The sequence below is a fragment of the Eptatretus burgeri genome, chromosome 9, assembly GCF_056783735.1.
Source record: "Eptatretus burgeri isolate ZD-2024b chromosome 9, Ebu_testis_v1, whole genome shotgun sequence".
Taxonomy (NCBI): Eukaryota; Metazoa; Chordata; class Myxini; order Myxiniformes; family Myxinidae; genus Eptatretus; species Eptatretus burgeri.
The window spans coordinates 85212709-85230711 of record NC_140969.1 but is presented as its reverse complement, the minus strand read 5'-3'; the positions used below and the strand labels follow the sequence as shown (position 1 = coordinate 85230711).

At 45.4% G+C, this 18003-nt stretch overlaps 1 protein-coding gene across 2 annotated transcripts in view; it reads right to left on the bottom strand.

Moving 5' to 3' along the window:
* The window catches only part of LOC147020510 (bromo adjacent homology domain-containing 1 protein-like), a 78042-nt gene that overhangs the window by 17375 nt on the left and 42664 nt on the right, over positions 1-18003 (bottom strand). The window contains exons 1-4 of one of the 2 annotated variants that reach the window (XM_085895907.1): positions 16418-16582; positions 14899-15722; positions 9053-9162; positions 353-512 (exon numbers count right to left, since the gene is read on the bottom strand). In XM_085895907.1, coding sequence (XP_085752033.1) covers positions 353-512; positions 9053-9162; positions 14899-15722; positions 16418-16422 — 1099 coding nt within the window. In that variant the 5' untranslated portion in view covers positions 16423-16582. Of the gene's footprint in view, positions 1-352; positions 513-9052; positions 9163-14898; positions 15723-16417; positions 16583-18003 lie in introns of those variants that run through there. The other variant, XM_085895908.1, reaches the window with a different exon arrangement.

Genomic DNA, 18003 nt, shown 5'->3' with positions numbered 1-18003 from the left:
AATTTAGCCTTAATGTGCCCAAAAGTGATAATTAGGTTATTTAACGATCAATCAAAAAAGCTATGGATAATAGCAATGTATGTGACACAACAGGGTACATGGATGATATGGGTATATGGGCCATAATAGTAGCGTGTGCAGTCAATGATGGTATTTCTGTTCAGAACGAACGTGCGAGGTGAGACCATGCGCTCCACAGAGAGCCGTTCTAGTTGTCTATTTATCCCTGATTTTGTCCAGATATGTACAAAGCATAAAATGAAAAGTCAAATACGTTTTCACGGAAGTCACTCATCGGTGTTGCTGTTGGCAAATTAATTCTCAACAGTGTATGTGCGTAGAGAGCTCTTACCTGTGTGGGGCTCTTCCCATAGTGCAGAAACTTTTGCCACATAAGGCATGCACTTGCGTCGTGGACCCGAGCGTAGCAGTACGCAGTCTCGTTCACCAATGAGCTCGTCACGTCGTGACACCGCCCTGAAGCAGCGTCTCTGTACCGCATTGGTCTCACCCTGAAAGAGCACCATGTCACTCAAGTGCATCTCAGAAATGAACATTTAATGTTTGAGACATTTGACAATGTGGAACAAAATAGTTCTGCTCCATTTCCATCATGTTGACCTCCTTAAGAACCACCTCAAAATGCATTTTGGAAACCATTGTTATAAGTGAGTGTAAACAAATATCTGATATGTAATGGCACCATGACTCAAGAATGTCAAATTACTGAGTCGAAAGATGGATCATGTCTCAAAAATTTGACTCTTCAATAAGCACAGCTTGCACACACTCGAAATATCATCAAAGTCAAAGATTTTCAACTCCAGCGGATGTTTATTGGCAATTAACATTGTGTACTGTGCCACCAGTGCTAGCTTTCATGATTTGTGAGCAATAGTAGAATCGAGATTGCAGGGATGAGGTGAGCAAGCTCATGATAGGTTCAGAGAGAGAGAGAGAGAGAGAGAGAGAGAGAGAGAGAGATATATAGAGAGAGAGATATAGAGAGAGAGATATAGAGAGAGAGATATAGAGAGAGATAGAGAGAGAGAGAGATATAGAGAGAGAGATATAGAGAGAGAGAGATATAGAGAGAGAGAGAGATATAGAGAGAGAGATATAGAGAGAGAGAGAGATAAAGAGAGAGAGAGATATAGAGAGAGAGAGATATATAGAGAGAGAGAGATATAGAGAGACAGAGAGATAGAGAGAGAGAGATAGAGATATAGAGAGATAGAGAGACAGATAGACAGACATATAGAGAGAGAGATATAGAGAGAGAGATATAGAGAGAGAGATATAGAGAGAGAGATATAGAGAGAGAGATATAGAGAGAGAGATATAGAGAGATAGATAGATATAGAGAGATATAGAGAGAGAGAGATATAGAGAGAGAGATATATAGAGAGAGAAATATAGAGAGAGAAATATAGAGAGAGAAATATAGAGAGAGAAATATAGAGAGAGAAATATAGAGAGAGAAATATAGAGAGAGAAATATAGAGAGAGAAATATAGAGAGAGAAAGAGAGAGAAAGAGAGAAAGAGTTTTGGTACATTTGCAATTTCCTTTTTTTGATTATTAATACATCTGTGAAAGCTTTTAATTATCTTAAGGCCCGGTCACACCTTGACGTTTTAGCCAACGTATGCCGATTTTTGAATTTTTTTTCTAAAACGCTGGCACACGTTGAATACGTTATGGGTAAGTTTTGATAACATTGAGAGCACGCTGAAAAACACTGCCATACGTCGTTGTACGCTGGCTTTAAACGTTGTACTTTTTGGTTGTCATCAAATTTTTTCATGCTTGAAATTTCACGACCTATGCCGGCGTATGACTCACACATTCCGCTACGCTGGCCACAAGTTGTATGCACGGTCTGCGATCGTTGACAGACGTCAACACATGCTACTTGTAAGTTAATCATAAGTTGAGACACGCCGAGGTAATGTTTAGCGTACCCGAAACTTATTTCTAACCTATGATTAACGTGTTGTTGGCACGTTACGCGATCGTTGCCACACATCGACAGACGTTACTTTTAAGTTACTCATAGGCTGAAAGACGTCGGTATAATGGATCGTCCTTGCATCAGCGTCCACGGCCAGGACACTTATTTGCAGCATTCTTCAAACTTTTCTCCGGCATGACGAGGATGTTCACACTTCGATGTCTAGCTTGGCTATGATTCCAATTGTCCATCGGCAGCGTCTATTTAAAATAGTCGAGTTTGAGCGTTTTAACACGTTCAGAAGAAACGCTTCAAATTTCAAAACCCCAGCGTCAAAAAACAAAGGCGAGTGACAGCAATTTAAATCGTTCATTGTAATCAACGAAAATAGTTGAGTGGGACCGTTTAAAAGTCGTTGAGTGTAAAAAAATCCAATTGTTGAGCGCAAGCGTCTACTTTCAATAGTGGAGATGCAGCCATTTAAATCGTTGAGTGGCAGCCTATGAATAGCAAACCCTACGTCACCGGCAAAGATAAACTGCCGCACGATATGGATAAGTTAGGCTATCGTTCGGCATAGTTTGTGAACGCAGGCTTCACGATAATTATTCGTTGTTATATCGTATCTATAAGTAATCAAAGCGCTCTATGCACATTATTAGTTCATTGTGCATTTGTACAACCCGTTATGAATAGACCTAAATCGTAAAAACAAGCTATAGCTGATTGTTGAAAAAGCCCCATAAAAAATTAGCCGCGAAGAACTTCGAACAATGGTGAAAGGATGTCTCCTACCCGTGGACACGCGGACGCAAGGACGATCCATCATAACCCACACCCTCCCCCTCACACTCACCTACTACTGCCAACATGAACAAACTACTACTAACACTAATACTAATACTGATACTAATACAGATACTGATACTGTTACTGCTGACATGGACATCGACTCAAAAAGGACTCGAAAACACTGTTGGGTTCCCTTTTATGAACACCATTTTTATATACCAATTCCCAAAACCACTGGGAACACGTCTTTATATGGCAGTTGTAAGCTAGAAACATGTTCATTTATTTTTTTTTGTCGACCGGAAGACGTCATTGGAATACGTCTACATACGTCGATGTGTGTTGGGACTACGTAAAGAATTGGTTCAAAGCACGTCAAACATAAGTTAGAAATACGTTTCGCGTAAAAAAGACATTACCGCGACGTGTTTCGACTTATGAGTAGCTTATAAGTAGCCTTTGTGGACGTGTGTAAAACTTATCCCCATCGCATGCGGAACGTGTGTCATACGCCAAGTACGTCGTAAAATTTTGAACATGTTTAAAATTTCTTGACGTACTCTACTTACTACGACGTATGATAGCGTACTTTAGCGTTCTACTCACGTATACCAAACTTACTCATACCGTATTTGACGTGCCCCAACGTTTTAGACACATTTTTCTTAGGTCGGCATACGCTGGCAAGATCGCCAAGGTGTGACCGCGATGTTGTCACTTCCATTTCTACGGCAGTTATGATTCGAATCGTTGTGCGTCAGCCTTTTAATAGGCTACGTCACGACATCGTCGGCGATGCGTGCAACGCGCTATGCCTAAGTTAGACTATCGTTGGGCATCGGTTGTGTAGGCCGACAACAGGTTCAGCATTCGTTGGTATAAGTTATCTATAACACAACGAAACGTTCTGTGTCCGTTACCAATGCGTTATACATAAGACCAAGTCGCTATGAATACGTCCGAATCTTTAAAAAAAAAAAAACATCAAAAGTTCAACGTAAGCCAGCGTTTTACATACATTTTAATACGTTGCCATCGCTGGCTAAAACATCAAGGTGTGACCGGGCCTTTAGATCACACACTGTAAGCCTAACGCTTTGAGAACCACAAGCATCTTGAAAGTAATTTTCAGATTAAAGTCCAATTTTATTATTAGTTTGGCTAACTTTCAATATCTTATTTTTATTACCCTGACATTTGACTCAGTCAATAGGAGAGTTTTCAAATTGTTTTCTCCTCATCATCCTCTTCACATTTATTTCATTGCTGTGATTGGTTGTCAGACGTCCACGAGATCAGTAACCAATCACAGCTCGAGCGCTTCAGAGCTCCTGTCAATCATAGAGTTAGGCCACGCCCGGGCACGTGGTCAGTCAGTCTTCACCGTTTAAAGTCATGCACAAAGGACATGTCTTCGTTAAAATATAGATAGATTTGTCTTTCTGTCATCTTTAACTGCAATGTCACCTTACATTGTGTAGTCAAGCGAACAGGAATGTGTAACAACATTAATTTTATCGAAGAAATCGACGTCATGACATACAAGGGGTGGGGGTCGCGCATAATCGCCATCTTGTTATGTTTGGTAATCAGCTATGTAAGTATTATCAACATCATTTAGTCGTCGGCTTGTACTTGACCTCACGATCATTCATGGTATTCAGCTTGTATTGTCTGGTAATCGGCTGCCCAAGTATCAACATCATTTGGTAATCAGCTTTCATTCAATGTCAGGGCCATTCATGGTATTCAGCTTGTTGAAATACAAGAGTATGCATGATGAAAAATACAAGCTTTTTTAATCAACAAAAAAAAATAATTATGGAAACAACAAAAGCTCTTACTCAGTGTTAGCTACAATGCTTGCCAATGAACAAACATACGGTAATCTAAAATTGCAGGGAAAATATCTGAGAAACACCACTTTAATGTTTCGGGACATATGTGTCCCTTGGTCCTTCAAGGGTTAACTCACTCACTCTTTCTGGTTAGTTCAAGAAGGTCTCAAAATAATCAATGACGGCTTAATTGTCATCCTTTGAATGGCAGGATAGCTATGAGGTGTACGCACTGTAATTTTGACGACTTAGCCTGGGATTGAATCTCAACTCAGCTATACACTTTCACCCCGGGTTTGGCATGCAGCGCGAAGGGTTAATGTGCGAGCCGCTCTTCAAAAGGACCCATTTGTCAGCACTGGATGTTGGTGGATGTTAAAAGATCCCACGGTATCTTTCAGGAAGAGGCGGCAAGTTATCACCGGTACGCTGAACAAATTATAACTTTCTGTATTAACGTACTGGGGACACTGCATCAGCAACACAACTTTGATCCCAGCAATGATGCAAACCAGCAGACACGTCTGCTGCACATGAATGAATGAATGAATGAATGACTGTGGTCCTCATATATCTATCTTTCTATATATTACGAAAACTCTCATCTTGTATATATGTATTGTTACGGCTGTGGAAATTCACATTACACCATAAAGGGTCCTCAGGTGAGATATATCGGTAAGTTCATGTGTAGTTAACCCAAACCCGTTGTATAGAGGGAATATATGTGATCCATTCGGGCTGCGATTCTTCAGTTAGTCGTTTTTCTTTTGCTGTCGTTAATTTGGTGCAAGAACAACGAACATCGCCACAACCAACATCTCAACGATCACGCCATTCACTACACGACGCCAACGATCACGCCATTCACTACACGACGCCAACAATCACGCCATTCACACCACGACGCCACCTTCCACAACTACGCTACTACATCTTCGCCACTTGCCATTCAACGAGCACCGTGCGGTCACGATCTCCGCGGGACGGGAGAGAGGGGCGGAGTAGCAGCGGCGGCCGGGGTGCGAAGGGGCATCTCCTGCCCGAATCTTCCTTCCCTCGTCGTACAGCACGTGGGGAAGAAAACCAACAATGCCTGTAGGATTTTCCCTTCTGCTTTTCCCGCGCTTTGGCATGGGGGAGGTGCGATTTGGGCCAGAGGTCAAAGGTGAAAAAGGTGGGGGCTTGATTTTGGGGGAATAATTCCCTGGCCCCGAGCCAAAACTGACTTTCTTCGTCCCCCCGCATGGCGCGGGGAGGGGGGAACGAGAGGGCACGCCCCTTTTTGGGAAGCTTCCAGAAGGGAGGTGGAGCCAGAAATGGGGCGGGGCGAAGGGCAGAGCCCCGCGCTACAAAAGGGGCGGACGAGGAGGGTTCATGTTGGTCTTCTGGTTCGGGTCGTCTGTTAGTTGTTCCTGCAAGGTCTTCTTCTTCTTGTTCCTGTTCCTTGCGCAAACCTTTTTGATCCTGGCAAGCTTGTTGTTCCTGCCGAGCCCTCGATCCTCGTGCGAGCCCTGGAATCCCATGAGGGAGCGCGGAGATAGCGCCGGAAAACCCCGTCCGTTCCCCAAAACCCCGTCCGTGCTGTTGAGCGGACCACACGTGCGGCGCGAGGCACGAGCTCGTGGACCACGCCGGAGGAGCTCAGAGTTGCGGTCACGAGAGAAGGACTCGACACACAAAGGGAAGTCACGACTTCCATTTCTTTTGGGTTCTGTGTAAACGTGTGTGGGTGTGGCGCCAGTCCATCAAGTAGAATTGTTTAAGTGTCCCTGTGTAATAATTATATTCAGTTGTAGCTCCACATTGTGTCCCTGCTTTTATTGTGTTTGCTTGCTTGACTGTTATATGTGCATTACTGTATGGCTGTGAGTGTGTAATAAATGTGCTGGTCCAATTGTTCCCCGTTTCGCAGCGTCCTTTCCTTTGTTTGAATCTCCATCTTGCATCATGTAAGGGGTTGATCGTGGGTTTTGAAACACCCGGTAACTAATCTGAACCGTCAAGGTCGACGATAACTCCGCTCGGTTATCACTGTAGTACGGAACGAGCCGCTTAAGCGGTTCGTGTCCGGAGTCGACCTGTGGCGTGGTACAACTCCTCGGTACGCTATCCGCGCGGGTACTTAGGTAAATCGACCATTCGGCGATCGGACCCTATTTCGCGCGGGTAGAATGCGGACTGAGTTGTGGTGAGGTTAAACCCCCACCCGTGACTGGCGCCTGGCGGTAGTTCCCGGAGGGTCACGACTGAATTGTCCATTTCGGTGGGCGACGCGGTCGCCATTCGAGTCAAGCGGCCGATCGCATGCCGGACGGGCCAGAATTCGTAACAGTATGTTCCCGAAATACAACCAAAACAGTACACGATAGCGCAAAAATTTTCGGCCCACCTGACTCTCCATTCACTTGCGGTGTGCAGTATCAAGTTTCGTTCAAATCGGGCAACGAAAAAACATTATTAAAAAATCAATTCCCGATTCAGTCAAGTACTCTTCAGGAGTATTTGATCAATGCAAACAACTTCAGCGGTATAGTTCACTGGAGCTATCTTTTTTTTCTTGAAATTATTTATTTTAAAATCTCAAACATTTAGTGGAGACAAAGAACGATTTCTTTTTAAGCATAAAATAAACATCACCATTTTTAGGTCACCTCTTCGAGCATGACCTAATAATATGAGTGTAGATGTCCTTCGATCCATCAGTTCGTTGCGAAAATGACAATTTTCAAATTCTATCTCCTCCGCCATTTCTCAAGCGATCTTGAATTTGATTGTGGCATTTGAATCTATGGGACAATATCTAAATTTTGATCGGGCCGGATTTTCGATATTCCCTTTCGTTTTCGTGTCACGTGACTTCAAAGTTGGCAAAAAATGCGAAAGTGATGATTTTCATGCGAAAATGACGATTTTCAAAATCAATCTCCTCCTACATTTCTCAAGCGATCTTGAATTTGATTGTGGCATATGAATCTATGGGACAATATCTAAATTTGGTCGGGCCGGATTTTCGATATTCGCTTTCGTGTCACGTGACTTCAAATTTGGCAAAAAATGCGAAAATGACGATTTTCAAAATCTATCTCCTCCTACATTTCTCAAGCAATCTTGAATTATATTGTGGCATATGAATCTATGGGACAATATCTAAATTTGGTCGGGCCGGATTTTCGATATTCGCTTTCGTTTTCGTGCCACGTGACTTCAAAGTTGGCAAAAAATGTGAAAATGACGATTTTCAAAATCTATCTCCTCCTACATTTCTCAAGCGATCTTGAATTTTATTGTGGCATATGAATCCATGGGACAATATCTAAATTTTGTCAGGCCGGATTTTCGATATTCGCTTTCGTTTTCGCGTCATGTGACTTCAAAGTTTGCAAAAACTACCCTACCTTCAGGAGGCTACATATTTTCTCGCAGAGATGACTGTCACTCCCGCACGGGGGTAATTTTGATATAATACTTCAGTGTTCATTCATAAATAAAACTGTGTTTAGAAGTTGACGCACAATAATTTATTCGACTTTCTATTCTCCATTTTTTTTTCCTTCACAATGACACACAATATCAAGTTTTGTTCAAATCAGGCAAGGAAAAAAATTCTTTAAAAATTACCCCCGTGTGGGGGTGATGGTCATCTGTATAATGTTTTTTTACTATCACAATTGATGAACCGTTGCCAGATATCTCCTAAAATGACAGACTAGATATGTTTTGAAAATGGGAACTTTCACAACTTTCGTGACCTCGTGACCTTGACCCTGACCACGAATCCGGGAAAAAAAATGTCGTTGGGTATCACAAATCGACCTCCAACCACATCCCGAATTTCATCAAGATCGGAAGTAAAAAGTTTTCTTTGTACCGGGAGGTGTTTTTGACCATCTTCCAGGTTACGTGGCGGCCAAACGGGACGGAAATTCAAAAATCTGTCCGTTAGAGACAAGATAATATTTTTTACTGTCATAATCAATAAACAGTTGCCGAATATCTTGTAGAATGGCAGACTAGATAGGTTTTGAAAATGGCGATTTTTATAACTTACGTGACCTTGACCCTAGCCTTGAACCCGGACAAAAATTATATCGTTGTGCAACACTCATCAACCTCTACCCACATACTAAGTTTCATCAAGATCAGAAAGAAAAATTGTTGACGGACGGACAGACATTTGTTCCAGCTTTATTAGGTCATCTCGGTAGAGATGACCTAAAAATCAATTCCCGATTCAATGAAGTACTCTTTGGGATTATTTGATCAATGCAAAGAACCTCAGCGGGAGAGTTCGCTGGAGCTATGTTTTTATTTTTTTTGAAATGATTTTTTAATCAACCGGTCACAACAGGTTCACGGGTCATCTAGTAAAGCAAATAATATCAGCATGATCACAGGCTTTGCTAACATCTTCACATTCAACTGCCCATCTCCAGTCGAAGGAAAAAGTTATCTTTCAAACACTTACTGCCACAAACACCTCCTTCTCGTAAGGAGGCCCAACGGGTAGCCAGCCGTTAGTTGGGCGGAGGCGGGATGCGGACGGCGCATATGGGAAGAAGTGCTTCCTGCAAGATCCTAAAAAAAAAAACAAAAAAAAAAACATGACAAGGAAAGTAGAAGTGAATGAGGGAGAGACCACCAGTGATTTCAACAATTTACTTCAAGAAACACAGGTTTTAAAGATTAAAACGAAACTGTACTCTGAAGACAATGCTCTCTGATCATCTCTGAAAAAGCAATTAAGTTCCGAATTAACACAGCGTGGAGTCCCACATGATACAATTTATATCGGCACAGGATTATGTTGGTGGCAGGGTGCCAAAACATGAGTAGCAAGTTGGTGCTCCCTGGTGGCTGAGAGGCTGCGTTGCAATAGACCATCAAAAAAGCTCCATCCTTCTTTGGATGGGTTTATGTGACAAGGAAAATAAACAAACAAACAAATAAACAAACAACATTGCAACCTTTAAACTGTCCAAAACAACAAGCCAAGATGAAACAATTAATGTTATAAAAGAAAAAGTTGTTAATTCCATACTCAAGACTTCAGTAATGTCCAAAATGAATCCTACCTTTTTGTGAGGTCACAGGAGGTAGAATGGTCCAAGTATTTCACAAACCGGCTGGTCAGATCTGCTCTTTTATTGAAACTGGCTTGGGCAGGAATTTGCAATTTGTACAGGTTTCCAGCGAAAACTTGCCAACTCTTCATGAAGGTAACGCTAATGTCCACCAACTAACGTGAGCAGACGGGACACCCAGTCGAGGGGACATCAAGTTCAATGTCCATCCGAGGGTCGGTGCCATTTGTGATTCGACGCCAAACATGAAAAGCCTCAGACGATACAACATATATATCATGTACAGGATTATGTTGGACGTTGCATCACAATGTGTTTGGCCGAGAATCAAACCCAGACGAGACGGATGAAAGGTACGTGCTCTATGTCCACACGATCCTGTTAATTTCATGCAGGTACGTCAAATGGCAGAAAGTGGAACGTCTCAACTTTATTCCTTTCCCTGAAGATCACGATGCTAACTTAGAAATAAAGCTATTTTCAATACTCACTTGGAATAAATTGGGGGGAAATGGGCTCACAAAAATCATCAGCATTTTGTATTTTCAATGAAAATTTCGAATTTTGTCCCCTGGACTGGAATGATAATTTCTCGGAAATAAACAGAACTAAAGTGAAGTCGATATGCACCATCGCAAATCCCCACGCTTCCCACCCAAAGTAAAGTTGAAAGATGGCAAAAAGTTCCACCAGGAATAACCCAATATCAAACTTTCAATGTTTTATTTTTCTGTTAAGTTTGGTGAATTTATGCACAACCGTTTAGGAGGAGATAGCGTGACGGATGGACGGATGGCCAGAAGGACCCGATTACAATCTCCCCCAGTTTGTTTGATTTTTTTTCAAAAAGCATGGGGATTATAAGGATGATTATCAAGGTGAATGTCACATTATGAAAAAAATAAATGACCGATTTGGAGGAACATGGACATATGCTATATGAAAACTAGATCATTGTGGGATATGGTGGGTAGAAAGTGCAAGTTTCAGGGAAAACCAACATCTACAGGGTGATCTATAATTAAGTCCTCAGTTTAAATATATAAATACTCTGTCATTACAAGCAGATCATTAATTGTTTTTTTTGTTTGAAAAGTTTGCCTTTTGCCATTAATATAATTTTTTTCTCCTTTGCTTTCAGATTGATCCATTATGGCTGAGAGGTTAACTGTTGCTCAAAGAGCATGAATAGCTGCAGGGCGCAAGGTTTGGCAGACTGTAGTGGCAGTTCAAAGATGGTAGCGGCAAGAAATGGGAAGACATGCCACTTTGGACCCCAAAACGATGGAAAAAATAAAAACAGTCATTAAAAGCTGATGACTGCATCAGTCAAGGACGCAAGATCAGGAAGACATACAACAGCAAGATCACCAGAAAACATTGACAGATTACGATACATGTTCACAAGGAGCCGAAAGAAGATGATAAGACGAGCATTGAGACACAGAGAGACAGAGAGAAGTTGTCGTGCAATTGAGGCAATTTTGAAGAAGGACTTGGGATGGAAACCATAGCAACCTCATTATCTTCAGCAGTTGTTTCCATACGATTGTGAGAAGAGAATGGAGTTTTGTGAACGTTTCCTTCAGTCGATTGATGACCGTCCAGGTGTGTTAAATCTCATCATCCAGTTTGACGATGCCGTTTCCCATGTTGGTGGTTTTATCAACAGGCATAACTATCATTGTACTCGGTTCAACAGGCATAACTACCCGGTTCATTGAATCTTACATCCTCGGCGATACAACGAACAGACAGAGATGGTTGGAAATGCTTCAAAAAAAAATAAAAAATAATCAGCAAAGGGGCAACACAGATGAAACGATTTTTATGCAAGATGGTGCACCTGCTCACTTCTCCAATGGAATTGGTAATTGGTTGAATTGCCACTTTACACACGAATGGACTGGGTGATGAGGACCGACACAGTGGACATCCAGGAGTCCTGATTTAACTCCATGCTTTTTTCATTTTGTGGGGATGGGCTGAAGAAAAAGTGTGTTCCAGCAAACCCGCCAATTTGGACGAATTCGAAAGTTCCATTGCAATGTCTGCCAATTTGCCAGAGGAGTTTCTTCAGCGTTCAGTGAAGAAAATAAAATAAAATAAAAAGTGCCGAGAATGTAGGAGCTTATCTTGATATGTGATGTTCACAAATCAAAATGGCAATAAATGGCCCTCCAGGGAAAACATTTTGCCGTTTTATTCACATTAACGACGTGGTATTTCCGGGCTTCCTGTTTCTTGCCGCCACCATCTTTGAACTGCACTTACATTCTGCCAAATCTCATAGCGTGCAGCCATTCACGCAACAGTTAATCGCTCACAGCTATAATGGATCAATCTGAAAGCTGAGAAAGAAAAAAATATTATATTAATGGGAATTAGTAAACAATCTTTCAATTTTTTTCAATGCTCTTCCTATAATAACAACAGAGTACAGTAAACCCTCAAATATCACGGGTATCCAACAAACGCAGGTAACCTATTGCGTTCCGATTTAGTTATCGCGGTGTTTAAATTTCAGCCAAATCGTGGTTTTGGAGCTGAGAAGTCATTGTTTGCATCTGTGTGCACAATTCCCATTACGAGCCTTTTGTTGTTACCCATGCATTGTTAATTGGAGTAATCAGAGCAGCATATGGGAACAAAGCTAAATTTAACAATGAATCGTCCTCGAACAGGAAATGACATACGGAGATCCTGTAATATTAGATGTACCAGATCGAGTCGACATACAATAGTTTAATAATGGCACCCAAACGTAAAACGATGGACAAAATGAATCGTGCCAAAAGGCAGGGAAAGGTTATGACATTGTGCAAACAAATTGAGTTGTTCGATACGTTGGCAAGAGGTGAAAGTGCTGTATCTGTGGGTCGCCATTACCGGATCAATGAATCAACAGAATGTAAATGCAGGTCAAATATCCATGCAAGGGTTCCTGCTAGCAAAGCACAAAAGGCTCATTCCAGTCTCGTGATGATCATATTGAAAGGATGGAAATAAATAAATAAATAAATAAATAAATAAAACGCTTAACGTTTCAATCAAGGACCAAACAGCAAAAACAAAAGATTTTGCATGGACCGGTGTACGGGAGAAATCATTGTGGATTGACCAACGTTTCCACGAGGTGGCACACAGGGCTGAAGGCTCTAATGCAACCATGGGCCATGGAACAAATTGAGGTGAAGCGAGTTATGCCGCAGCAGGATATTAACACCAGAGACGGGATTCTTTAGGAAGAGGATGGCATCTCGTACCTTCCTGTCCAAGCCCGGAAGGTCTGCTCTGGATGAAGGTGGTTAAGGATGGGTTTTTTTTTGTATACTTTGTCGAGGCTCGTCTGAGAGCCAACACACAACGCACAGCAAGGGGGGGGGGGGCATGAGACAAGAAGGGCGGGAGAGGGAAGGACAAAACAGTGGGGAACAGAGACATCAGGAGATCTGTGGAAGGGGGAGGGATGGGGCGGGGAACACGGGGTATACAAGATGGACATTACAGGAACTTTCAGGAAGGAAAGCAGGGAATTTGAAGGAGGTGTGTTTGGGGTGCACTAATGGGGGTAGAAAAGATCGAGGATATGGATGGGGGACGATAAGAGGTGGTGGTGGTGAACAGCTGATTTGAAGACCTGGAGGGAAGAATTGGATTGAATAGAGTGAGGGAGTTTATTCCAAAGGCGAGAAAAAAGCGGAATGAAAGAGTGAAGGTGAGCAGTGATTCGTGATTTTGGTAGTTTTACCAGAAGGGGGTTGTTGGCGGACCTTGAGCGCCCTGTGGACAGAGGTGGGGAGACCAGAGAGGAGAGAGTAGAAGACAGAAAGACCACCGACCAGCCTGCGGTGAGAGAGTGAGAGACCCAAAGACTCAGCCTCATCGCGGGAGATTCCAATGATCCAAAACGCCTTGGTTTCCACAGCGTGAATCTGAGAAAAGTGGCAGGCAGGAGCACCAGCCCAGAGGGGAGAGCAGTCCTCAATCAGGCTGCGGACGAAAGCTTTGCAAGTGGTCAGGAGTTCAGGTGGGCCGAGGAAGGACTTTGCACGATGGAGGATTCCCAGTCGGCGACAGGCTTTGGAGGCCAGGTTGGAAATGTGGCTCTCCCAGGAAACATCATGGCAGATAGTGAGACCCAGAAGGACTTCTTTCAGAGGATTGCTGAGAAAGTGGATGGGGGGGGTGGGTTCCAAATGGTTCTTTTGGAGAGACAGTGAGAGTGTGAGATTTGTCAGGATTGAAATGTTCCACGTGTTAGAACAGTTTGTGATTTTATCCAGATCTGCAGTGAGCGAAGAAGCTGCTGCTTGCCGGTCTGGGGGATGACAGATGGTACGGCAGAGGATGGAGTCATCAGCAAAGAGTTAAAGAGGATTTTCCAGAGAGTCAGAGAGATCATTGATGAAAACCAGAAAAAGAACAGGACCCAGAACACTGCCTTGAGGAACTCCAGCCTGGACAGGAAGAGGGGATGAAAGAACTCAATTTAGGGCCATACGTTGACTGCGACAGGAGAGGAAGTCTGCTAGCTATGAGTGGAGATGCCTTTGGATACCATAGGAAGAGAGCTTGATGAGCAGGGCAGGGTGCCAGACCATGTCAAAAGCACGTGATATGTCCAGGGATACGGCTCGGATTTCATGTCCAGCATTGAGGACCTCCATCCATTGTTGGGAGAGCAGAAGCAGCATATCCAGGGTAGAGTGACCTTGTCTGAAACCAAATTGATGATCGGAAATCAAGCCATTGGAGAAGAGGAAGGATTTAATGTCTGAAGCGATGATGGATTCCATAACCTTGCTGATGATTGGGAGAAGGCTGATTGGTCAATGCGAGCATGTTTTACCCTTCTTCTTCTATGTGGCAACGCAGCAGGCGACCTAGTCATGCTCCTGATGATCCAACAGCCATCACAAGTTCAACGTCCACATCTTTCTAACATCCACCCTCCCCCTCCAACAGCATCATCATTGTCCCGAGCTAAGTCTTGTTTTCTATTGACAGCAGAGCACAGTACGAACACAGCACGTAATACGTTTACCCTCAGCCACCTCGTTGTTTTGGAATAAATTAAAAAGGTAAAAAAGTTTTATTCGAATGTTAACATGCTTATAATATATACACAGTATACAACATTTTAAAGTGTGAACACGTGATGTGTGTAAAAGGAAGACATTGATTGCGATTCATGAACCAATCGGACTTGTGGTAAAGTGTGTAATACCTGTATTCATGCGGCCCGGTCTCTCCCAAGGAAGGTGCTTGCCGTTACACGTGTTCGGGCTCGCAGGTGCAAGGCCTTGACACGGCGGCAACTTGACGAGGCACACTCGGGGGCTGCACGAAGGATCGGCAATGTCCCCGCCGCCACGTGATGCCGCCGGCAGCCCGTTGCTCCGAGGCACCATGCCTTTCCTCTTGTCCTTCCTTCTCCCGTCGTCCATATCGTCATCGTCACAGTGACGTCGAATTAGCGTTGGACGCCAGTTACGGCGGGGAGCTACCGCGCAGCCTTGGGCCTTGCTGGCCGCCGATCGCAATGACGGCACGGCGAGTTCCCGCCGACACGGGGCACTCCTCTGGCGCAAAACCTTCCCTGGAGCGTCGCACGGTTGTCCGGCATCACCGTATGTGTGCTTCGAGCGCTTCGGTGCACCCGGCTCACGGATCAGCATGGCACTCATGAGCGCCTCGGCGTTAAGACTGGCGATGCGCCGTTTACGAGGCGCCGTGCATACATGCAGCGAATCGGGACGATTCTCATTGGCTGCGGCGCGCCACCGCTCGCGGTCACGTGTCCTGGGAGGTGAGGGCGCATCGCCGGCATGTCCACCGAGCGCAGCGGGGGGCAACGCACCTCCCATGGCGAGTGCCGTCGCCGTTAGAGGTTGATGAGAGAAGCACGCAAGGGCATGGCGCTCGCTCAGCGGGCTCGCCGCCTGCGCCGCACCGGCCTCACAAGCCCAGTCGCGGCCTGCTCCGGGGGACGGTGGGATCACTCGAGGGCAGATGGCGTTACCAGGCTTGGGAGAGGCCATCGGGTGAGGTCTGCGAGCAAGACAATCGCCAAAGAAGTCAGTTGGAAAGTCACACGACGAGCAAAGGCCGATTCAGGCCTAACGCGATGCAACAAAATTAGCAAGAATCTTCCTGCACCTCGTCAAAGAGGGACGGATCCTTCACAGGCAAAGGTTCAATAAGCACCCAAAATTATAATTAACATCCAACATCCAAACACATGATGATACTCGGCTGTTGGCGTCGTGGTTTTCACTTTTACTCGATCCTCTTACCACAACTTCCTAAACATTCATTGAATATGGTCAGGAGTAGGAATCACCTGCCGAGCTTATCTATACATTTCTGGGAAAGGGGCCGCGGGGTTGTGGTTTTAGACGTTTGGAGATCTTCAAGAATTATGATGCGAAGTAGAAGTAACAAAAAGGAAAAAGAAAAAATACACATTTCAATCATATGAGGACAGGATGCGGAGCAGGGATTGCAGTGGCGTGTTTAATCCGACGATGGCAGCCATGTTTGTTAACATCACAAAACACCTCCCTTGGTCGCTTACATGACCAGCTGCTTGCTCACGGAACACACCGCTCGGACTGTATTCATGGATGGAGAAAACTATGACGCGAGAATGAACTTTTTTTTTACCGAAAATTCATTGTTGCGTCTTCTGTTTTTCATCATCTATAATTGGGCGCACAATTCCACACAAAATGTATATTAATTACCTCATTGTACAAGATAAGAGATCGACACAGCAGGCGGCCCCATAATTACCAACACCGTTCGAGGGATTCACTAATTGAGTGTGTCGAGGTGATTAGTAATTCGGAGGAACATTAAATCGGATGGATAAGGCCCTGTAGTGTGTAAACGTGGACGTGGACGTGGACGTGGACGTGGACGTGGACGTGGACGTGGACGTGGACGTGGACGTGGACGTGGACGTGGACGTGACGCGTTGACACGGCACAGAGTATAAAATGTAAAACGTGGTGACTAAACTTGTTTCTCGTGTTCTCACGGCTCCGCTCTATTTTAATGTATAATCTATTTGTGAGATAACCCAATGGAGCATGAACAGGATTTTTGAGGGTGTCCTGTGGCGCCCAATCCACTTCACGCTCGGGGCAGTCGTTCTGTCTCTGTCTCTGTCTCTGTCTCTGTCTCTGTCTCTGTCTCTGTCTCTGTCTCTGTCTCTGTCTCTGTCTCTGTCTCTGTCTCTGTCTCTGTCTCTGTCTCTGTCTCTGTGTCTGTCTCGACACAAAGTTATGGATTCCCTCCGATTAATAATTTGGAAATAGCAAATCCAAGCCATCACTTCGATGGTGTGGATATTAAGGTGTGGGGGAGGAAGGGAAGAGAGGGGGAGGGTGGAAGGGAGGAGGAGGAAGAGAGGGGGAGGGTGGAAGGGTGGGAAGGGAGGAGGAGGAGGAAGGGTGGGAAGGGAGGAGGAGGAGGGGGAGGGTGGAGGAGGAGGGGGAGGGTGGAGGAGGAGGAGGGGAGGGTGGAGGAGGAGGAGGAGCGTGGAGGAGGAGGGGGGAGCGTGGAGGAGGAGGAGGGGGGAGGAAGGGAGGATGGAGGGGGAAGGGTGAAGGAGGAGGGGGGAGGAAGGAGGATGGAGGGTGGGAAGGGAGGAGGAGGAGGGGGAGGGTGGAGGAGGAGGGGGAGGGTGGAGGAGGAGGAGGGGGGAGGAAGGAGGATGGAGGGGGGAGGGTGGAGGAGGAGGAGGGGGGAGGAAGGAGGATGGAGGGGGGAGGGTGGAGGAGGAGGAGGGGGAGGAAGGAGGATGGAGGGTGGGAGGGTGGAGGAGGAGGGGGGAGGAAGGAGGGTGGGAGGGTGGAGGAGGAGGAGGGGGAGGAAGGAGGAAGGAGGATGGAGGGTGGGAGGGTGGAGGAGGAGGAGGGGGAGGAAGGAGGGTGGGAGGGTGGAGGAGGAGGGGGGAGGAAGGAGGGTGGGAGGGTGGAGGAGGAGGAGGGGGGGAGGAAGGAGGATGGGAGGGTGGAGGAGGAGGAGGAGGGGGGAGGAAGGAGGATGGAGGGTGGGAGGGTGGAGGAGGAGGAGGGGGGAGGAAGGAGGGTGGGAGGGTGGAGGAGGAGGAGGGGGAGGAAGGAGGATGGAGGGTGGGAGGGTGGAGGAGGAGGGAGAGGGGTGGGAGGAGGGAGAGGGGTGGGAGGAGGGAGAGGGAGAGGGGTGGGAGGAGGGAGAGGGAGAGGGGTGGGAGGAGGGAGAGGGGTGGGAGGAGGGAGAGGGGTGGGGGAGAGGGAGAGGGGTGGGGGAGGGGGAGAGGGAGAGGGTGGGGGAGGGGAGAGGG